This window comes from Oryctolagus cuniculus, chromosome 7 (assembly GCF_051225735.1).
Source record: "Oryctolagus cuniculus isolate XC-2025 breed Fujian yellow rabbit chromosome 7, ASM5122573v1, whole genome shotgun sequence".
In the NCBI taxonomy this organism is placed as follows: Eukaryota; Metazoa; Chordata; class Mammalia; order Lagomorpha; family Leporidae; genus Oryctolagus; species Oryctolagus cuniculus.
The window spans coordinates 41,143,348-41,152,445 of NC_142873.1; the positions used below are offsets into that span (position 1 = coordinate 41,143,348).

Below are 9,098 nucleotides of genomic sequence, written 5' to 3' on the forward strand. Positions count from 1 at the left end.
CATAGCAAAGAGCTGGATTGGAAGAGGAGCAGCTGGGACTCGAACTGGTGCCATATGGGATGCTGGTGCTGTTGTTGGAGGATTAACCTATTGCACCACAGCACAGACCCACAGAATTTCCATTTTCTTTATAATCATAAGCTTAATTCTTCACTAAATAAAAAGTTCAATAAGTAGTAAGCAGAAAAACCACTGTTCCTCAAGAGTATAGACAAAGACTACAAATAACAATCAAATCTCAAAATGTCATATTTTTATGTACTCTATATATTAGTTACCACAAATCAGAGAAAACATAAAATATTGTCTTTTGGGGACTGGTTTATCACAGTAAGCAAAACGGTCTCCAGTGGTATGAAATTTTGTTGTGAAAGACAAGATTTTATTCTCATTTACAGCTAAGTAGTATTCCAGCATGTATATATGCCATAATCTCTTTATCCAGGCATCTGCTGTCTGGCATCCGGGTTGATTCCATAACTTGGTTATTGTGAGCTGAGCTTCCGAAAACACGGGGGTACAGATAACTCTTTCATATGCTGGTTTTTGGTTACAGATGTCTGATGATATTTACTCCTCTGTGTCAATGTAGAACACTTTGCTGTGTTTCAAGATTGATGAACCTCAGTCAGAGGAATCCCAAGCCACAACTGCAATGTAGCATGTAGAGATTTGGTAAATAGGTCAAGGATGAATAAAATATCTCACATAGGTATAGTTATTTTACAGTAGGATCCTTAAATAGATGCTCACTACAAATTCACTCAATTATGAAGTATGCATTTTAAAAATTTTTAAATGTTTTTTTACTCACATTATAGTGTTGTTAACCTGGTCATTCCATGCTAGTCATAAGAGCATTAAATTGAAAAGGGTACCGACAAATTTTTCAATCTTGCATAAAAAATTACAAATTCAGTCCCATCCTAGTATTCTTAATTACACTTATCAATATATAGGGGCTGGCTGCTGTGGCATAGTGGGTAAAGCCACTGCCTGCATTCCATATGGGTGCTGGTTCAAGTCCCAGCTGCTCCTCTTCCGATCTAGCTCTCTGCTATGGCCTGGGAAAACAGTAGAAGATGGCCCCAGGTCCTTGGGCCCCTGCACCTGCATGGGAGACCCGAAAGAAGTTCCTGGCTCCTGACTTTGGATCAACACAGCTCTGGCCGTTGCAGCCAATTGGGGCTGGTGGATGGAAGACCCCTCTCTCTCTCTCTCCTCTCTCCTTCTCTCTCTGTGTAACTCTGACTTTCAAATAAATAAATAAGTATTTAAAAAATCAATTTATAGGCCGGCGCCGTGGCTCACTAGGCTAATCCTCTGCCTTGCGGCGCAGGCACACCAGGTTCTAGTCCTGGTCAGAGCGCCGGATTCTGTCCCGGTTGCCCCTCTTCCAGGCCAGCTCTCTGTTATGGCCCAGGAGTGCAGTGGAGGATGGCCCAAGGGGCCCTGCACCCGCATGGGAGACCAGGAAAAGCACCTGGCTCCTGGCTTTGGATCAGCGCGATGCGCCGGCTGCAGCGCGCCGGCCGCGGCAGCCATTGGAGGGTGAACCAACGGCAAAAGGAAGACCTTTCTCTCTGTCTCTCTCTCTCTCTCACTGTCCACTCTGCCTGTTAAAAAAATTAAATAAATAAAAAAATCAATTTATAACAAAGTAAGTTTCAAACAGAAAATGCTGGCTGTTTATAAAGAAGAGAATGACTGGCTTCCGATGCTCTGTGGGCAATGGAATAGGGAGTATTTCAAGCATCTCAGTTCTTAACTGTAGATGATCCTAAAATTCTTCAAAGAGTAAATTTTCAAGGAAAAACCCAAATTTGGCATTCAGAAATCCAAAGAATATATGCTACTTACATACTACATGAAGCATATTACATCAGTATATATTATTCAGCCATAACAATGAAATTCAAATATTTACAGCAGAATGGATGGAACTGGAGATCAATATGCTAAATGAAATAAGCCAGACATAGAAAGACAATCTCCTCTTGTTCTCTGTCATATGTGTAAGTAAAAAAAAGTTTATCTGAATTTAGGATAGTGATTTCTATACACTGGGAAGTGTAGATGGACAAATGTTAACAGGGAGGTAGGTTGACAGGTACTAAAACTCTTCAGAAAAGAGTCAAATGTTCCAATGTGGTAATTATAATTCATTATAGTATATTATATATGGCATGTGGAACTTGAAGAAAAGAGCTTGTAGGTGCTAAACATAGAAAATAGATAAGGAAATGGAAAGGTTTGCCTGGTTTGATTGGATTACATTGTGTATATGCATGGAAATATCGTACTATCCCCATAATATGCCCATATTGCATCTTAGTCAAAATATTAAAAAGTAGTAGAATATTTACCCCAGCTGTTGAGATGCCACTCATGATAACCTTGTTCCATATTGAAGTGCCTGGGCTTGTGTTCTGTTCCCACTACAGATACCTTACATCTACTAAAGCACACCCTGGGAGGCAATAGGTGACAGGCTATGGTGCAGTTGTGCACCTACCACTCACGTGGGACACCCAGTCTGAGTTTCTGGCTTGAGCCCACCCAAGCCCATTTGTCATGAATTTTTGAAAAGCAATCTCTCCCTCTCTCTGTCTCTCTTTCTCTCTCTCTCTCTCTCTCCCTCTCTCTCCCTCTCCCTCTCTTTGCCTCTTTTTCTAGGAAATAAATTAACAAATAAATAAATCTTTACAAAATGAAGTACTAATTTCCTTTGGCATACTAATTGCTAAGCAAACATGCAAAGCCCTGCAGTGAGTTTTAATATCCAAAACAAAGGTCTATGAGACCCCCTGTCATCTGTTTCCAACTCACTGACTTCCTCTACTAATGTGTTTCCCTTACTTATTTCAGGTTAAATACAGTTAAATTCATGCAGTTTTTATAAAGCACAGAGTACTTTGTCATTTTATTTGTATTTCTTTTGTCTGGAACACACTGCCCTCCTCTCCCCACCCCAAACTTACGATATCTTATATCTGCTTAAAGTTTCTTCTAAAAATTCACCTTTCACAGGAGCCCATGTGTCCACAGCCTTTGAAACAACAGCTCCCATTTGTCTTAGATGCCCTTCTCCAAACCAGTTATTAATTAAAACATACACCATCCCTTTCCATGTAATATTCTTATTAAGCTATTGAGTGTCCCACAGTGCCTCCACCATCAGAGACGCTCTGTGAAGATGAGCTATTTTACTCTGTGTCTTTACTGCTTTGCATCACCTAAAATCACACTCAACCCATGCCAGGCTTTCAATAATTACATGTTGAATGTGTAGTGTAGTAGTCAATGTCTGAAATTTGAAGCAAAACAATATTTTCTGGTATGTGACTTTTGTCTCCTCACCAATAAAACTGGAGTCATAGCTTCTGTTCATGGCTGTTATAAAGATTATGTGAGTTGATAGGTAGAACATAGGTGGAAAAGTTTCAGGTCTACAGAACAATCCACTCAAATATTTATTATTCCATCAAGTTTAAAAGTAAAGTATATCTCCAATTTGCTATAATAATCCTACTTTCTAGATCCTGAGAGAAAAAAGTTGAGCAAAAATTGATATGTATGCTGTTCAGAGTATTAATGAAAATCAGCCGTAGTGTGGAAGGATAAAGTAGCTCTCAGTTGGGTGATCCTAGAAAGCTTCGTGAAAAGCATCTGAAGATTCCCTTGTGATGAACATGTGAACAAAGCAGGAAACATTTTGCTGGAAGATGAGACAAAACCAGATGTTTAAAAGGAATCTGTATCTCTGAGATAGATCAAATTATTTGAATAAAATCACACTTTCTTTTATTTCAGATTTATTGTATGTATTTGAAAGGCAGAGTTATGAATGGAGATGTAGAGACATGGAGATAGAGAGAAATCTTCCATTCTTTTATTCACTCCCCCAATGGCCATGATATCTGGATTGGATCCGAGCCAAAGCCAGGATTCCAGAGCTCCGTCTGGTTTGCCTATGTGTGTGGCTGAGGACCAAGAATTTGGGTCATCCTCTGCCGCACATTAGCTGAGAGGAGTATTGGAAGTACTTCTCTTGAACTATCACTCATTGTGGGTGATGACATCACCGGTGACTGCTTAAAATGCTGTGACACAGTAGTGGCTCCAAATCTTGTTTTCTTTATTACAAGTGAAGCATGATTCAAAAACACAGAAAAGGGATTTTATGTATAAGGTAAAACTAAAGTTACTAATGTGACCAGATCTGGTTTAAAATTGTTTTCCACTTCTTCAAGAATCTTTGTTTGATCCCCAATTCTTGAGCCAGGCAGAGCTGTTGCCAAATCTTCTGGGCTACTCCCTGTTGTGTTCACTGGGAAGTGTGATTACACAGGGAGAGACACTATTTTCCTTTGATTTGAGGAGAGAGAAGAAGATTTGTTAATCTCAAGCAAAGGAAAACAGAGAGAAATCAAACAAAGTAAAAGGAGACCTAGGAAAGCAAACCAAGAGGGGGCAGAAACAGTCTCACCTCTGCTGTGTAAACCATGACTCACCTACATACAACAGGCCAGTGGAACAGCTACAGCCAAACAGATCACAGAGTTCTCCCTAGAAAACCAAGGGAGTCAGTTCTCAGGGGTGGCCCTGCATCAGATTTAATGTTTATACTTTACAGAGCCCTCCTTTCAGTCCCTGCTGTGTCTATCCCCCGAATCCCACCCTGCCTTTTTATGCCTAATCACTAGGTCCCCTGCTTTTAAGGATATGTGATGTTCCATCTTATTTCCTTGGAATTTAGCTACTTCCATGCTTACCCTTGTTCACTTGTATCCTCCCACTACTATCCGTTTCTGTCTATCACTACCACCCACTTTCCCAGTTGCTTCTTTTAAAGGCCACGATGGTCCCTGCTCATTTCCCAGCAGGATCCCCGTTGCTCCTCACCCCAGGGAACGACGATGTCATGTCCTCTGAGGCTGCTGTGCTTCACCCGACAGGACAGCCCAGCCGCCTCTCCAGCCACCACATCCAGGGTAACTCGGAGATACCACGTCCCATCAGCATTGGGCAGGACGTCACCTCGTCGAGTGCGTGACTGCTGCTTGTCACCACGCATCCACATCACCCACACGGTCTTTGGGTAGAAGCCAGAGACATGGCACACCAGCAGCAGACGGCCAGGCCCAGGGCTGGGGCCTCTGGACAGCCAGGCCTCAGGCTTCACTAGACAGAACATGGGAGAAATCAAGTGTAGGAAATGTGGGAGGGTGCAATGAAGCCAGAGATCGGAGACTCAGTGCTTCAGCAGTGTGAGTAATTACCCCTTGTTCCTGGCTCAGAAACAATCCCAAACCCAACGTGCTCTCCCTCTCGCCTCTCAGAATAAGTTCCAAAATGTTGATGACATTTGGCAAATTCAATAGCAAGAGTTAAAGAACCAGGAATAGGAGAGAGGGACAGAGCTGACTCACCTTGCCGTTCCAGTTCTGACTTCCCTTTTGCAAGGAGGCCTTCCAGAAATTCTGGGCATGTTACAATAAGAAGCATCTGCACAAGTTGTTTTATATATCTGCACTCATTGAGCAACCTGCAGACCGTTTGGGCCTGAGTCCCTGCTCCTGGAGATGGCTGCCAGGAGCCTCCTTGGAAACTCAGGAAATCTGATCCTTGATATGATGCATATAGGAAGCTTTCGGAGCCAGCTCCAGAGTGTACTGTGCATCCAGCAGACGCTTGGATTTCAAATGGGTCTGGAGGTAGACAGGCAAGGAATAAAATATTGAAAGAATGTCAAGGAGGGGAAAAAAATCTAGAGATAAAGAGATTCAAGAGAAAATTCTTGGGAATAATAAGAGAGATCAGATTTGATGTGGGACATGGGAAGAAAGCAAACGAGAAGAGGTAGAAGGGAGGATTGTCATGAAAATAGGAGTTGCATCTGGAAAACTCACAAGGGAGTAGCTAGGTTCACGTGAACCAGGAGACCAGGATTAAGAAAGCTGGGAATTGGTTGGGAAGGCTGGGGTCTCAGGATGGGGCTGGTGGTCAGAAGATCAAGAGGTAACAGTGTAGCTGGCGCCACGGCTCACTAGGCTAATCCTCCGCCTTGCGGCGCCGGCACACGGGGTTCTAGTCCCGGTCAGGGCGCCAGATTCTGTCCCGGCTGCCCCTTTTGTATACACCTTGAGGTGGGTTGTTGGTGAGGATGAAGCATAGAGAGCAAGTGTGAACACAAGAGAGACCAGGAATAAGGTCAGGAAAGGTAGAATATGCTCAGAGCCTGCACATCATCTTCTCATTTAGACAAACTCACATTTGAATGCAAGCTGACTGGCGAAGGCTCGTACTCCCCAGGTAAGAATACGGAAATATAACTGGAACAGCGTCTGGAGGTACTCCAAATCCTCCTTGCTAAAGGTTCCACGAGACCATGGTTTCAGAAAGATGATGGTGCCTGACACGCTGTCCCAGCCGTGAGTCTGAATGTCACCCAGCCATCCTGAGCCCTGATTGCGTGCCCAGCTTTGGTTGGCAAAGGAGGAGATCTGGATGACGCAGAAGGTCAGGGGCTCTTCTGCAGCTGGATGATGGGGTCTGAGAGCCTCAGAACCTGAGCAAGAAGGAATGACAAGTGCACAGGGTGAAAAAGAATGAGAGAGGAGGAAGAGAAGCCCAGAGACATAACCAAGGGTGGAGAAAGTTACATGATTGCACATATTTCAATACTCTTAACTCTGGATCAGCTTCCTTTCCCAAAAATCAGAGACAAAAGCAAAGACAAAGGGAAAGAATTGTCATCCTATCCTAGCATGGCATGCAGACCCCAAGGACATCCTATAGGAGCACTGTTCCCTTTCTGAAGTCATTCCCAGAGTTCCTTTACCATCTGGTGTCTTACCACTAACCTCTTCCCCCCTGAGTTTTCTTTGTTTCTTACCCACTATTCCTTTCCCAGGGCAGAGAAGTCCCTTGTGGAGCAGGAGGAGCATGAAGGGCAGGAGCAGCATTGTAGCTGTGGTGGCTCCACGGGACAATTTGTCCTTAGCACTCAGGAATCAGCTCCCCTTGCACACCCACATACTCTCATCTGGCTTCCTTGTGGAACAGAAAAACCTCTCCTCCTACCCACTTCCTTATCAGGGAAACCTCACAGCCTCCCTTAGCCACAGCCTCCCCCACAGTCACTCATTTCCTCGCCATCTCTCCTGTGTTGTTTTTCTTCTGGTTCTTGTTTACATTCTCACAGCCTCCTGTATTGCACCAACTGCTATAGGCGGATGTGTGGCATATGGCAAACGTTACGATCTACTTTCAGACCAGAAAATGCAGTCAATTTTGGCTTTGAAGGAATCAAGTCAACCTTTGCATTCTCAGTGGTCTCGTCTGTGAAAGGAAGTCATAGAAGTTGCTTAGGATATCCGTGACTCTTCTAACAGTCTCACCTCTCCTCGTACCACACTGGTCTTGTTCACCTGCCTGCTGCCTGGCCTTCCTAAATCCTACTTCTTGGTCTTCCTTGACTGATCTCTATGCAACCATTATTATTCCTTAGTCTGCCTTTGCTTTTCTCACTTGTCTTCTGCACTCTTCCTGTACCTTGTTCTCTTCTCTGTCTCTTCATTCTATTTTTATAGAAGATTTTCAGAAGTTCCTGGGCATCCAATAGAATGCAACAACACATCAGAAAGATCATCCACCCAGACCAAGTGGGATTTATCCCCGGTATGCAGGGATGGTTTAATGTGCGCAAGATAATCAATGTGATACACCACATTAACAGACTGCAAAAGAAAAACCATATGATTATCTCAATAGATGCCGAGAAAACATTTGATAAAATACAACACCCGTTCATGATGAAAACTCTAAGCAAACTGGGTTTGGAAAGAACATTCCTCAATACAATCAAAGCAATCTATGAAAAACCCACAGCCAACATCCTATTGAATGGGGAAAAGTTGGAAGCATTTCCACTGAGATCTGGTACCAGACAGGGATGTCCACTCTCACCACTGCTATTCAATATAGTTCTGGAGGTTCTAGCCACAGCTATTAGGCAAGAAAAAAGAAATTAAAGGGACACAAATTGGGAAGGAAGAACTCAAACTATCCCTCTTTGCAGATGACATGATTCTTTATTTAGGGGACCCAAAGAACTCTACTAAGAGACTATTGGAACTCATAGAAGATTTTGGCAAAGTAGCAGGGTATAAAATCAATGCACAAAAATCAACAGTCTTTGTATACACAGACAATGCCATGGCTGAGGAAGAACTTCTAAGATCAATCCCATTCACAATAGCTACAAAAACAATCAAATACCTTGGAATAAACTTAACCAAGGACGTTCAAGATCTCTACGATGAAAATTACAAAACCTTAAAGAAAGAAATAGAAGAGGATACCAAGAAATGGAAAAATCTTCCATGCTCATGGATTGGAAGAATCAATATCACCAAAATGTCCATTCTCCCAAAAGCAATTTATAGATTCAATGCAATACCAATCAAGATACCGAAGACCTACTTCTCATATCTGGAAAAAATGGTGCTGAAATTTATATGGAGGCACAAGAGACCTCGAATAGCTAAAGCAAACTTGTACAACAAAAACAAAGCCGGAGGCATCACAATACCAGATTTCAGGACATACTACAGGGCAGTTGTAATCAAAACAGCATGGTACTGGTACAGAAACAGATGGATAGACCAATGGAACAGAATTGAAACACCAGAAATCAACCCAAACATCTACAGCCAACTTATATTTGATCAAGGATCTAAAACTAATTCCTGGAGCAAGGACAGTCTATTCAATAAATGGTGCTGGGAAAATTGGATTTCCACGTGCAGAAGCATGAAGCAAGACCCCTACCTTACACCTTACACAAAAATCCACTCAACATGGATTAAAGACCTAAATCTACGACCTGACACCATCAAGTTACTAGAGAACATTGGAGAAACCCTTCAAGATATTGGCACAGGCAAAGAATTTCTGGAAAAGACCCGGGAGGCACAGGCAGTCAAAGCCAAAATCAACTATTGGGATGGCATCAAATTGAGAAGTTTCTGTACTGCAAAAGAAACAGTCAGGAGAGTGAAGAGACAACCTTCAGAATGGGAAAAAATATTTGC

The 9,098-nt window shown here is 42.7% G+C and overlaps 1 protein-coding gene across 3 annotated transcripts; it reads right to left on the bottom strand.

Annotated features, from left to right (window-relative positions):
- Positions 1–231: 231 nt before the first annotated feature.
- Positions 232–7,173, bottom strand: CD1E (CD1e molecule). 3 transcript variants are annotated; one of them, XM_089336609.1, is made up of 6 exons: positions 6,899–7,173; positions 6,275–6,571; positions 5,433–5,711; positions 4,906–5,184; positions 4,515–4,569; positions 232–650 (listed from the first exon to the last, which is right to left on the bottom strand). In XM_089336609.1, the coding sequence occupies exons 1-5, from the start codon at positions 6,966–6,968 to the stop codon at positions 4,556–4,558; spliced, it is 939 nt and encodes a 312-aa protein (XP_089192735.1). In that variant the 5' UTR covers positions 6,969–7,173; the 3' UTR covers positions 232–650; positions 4,515–4,555.
- Between the last annotated feature and the right edge of the window lie 1,925 nt (positions 7,174–9,098).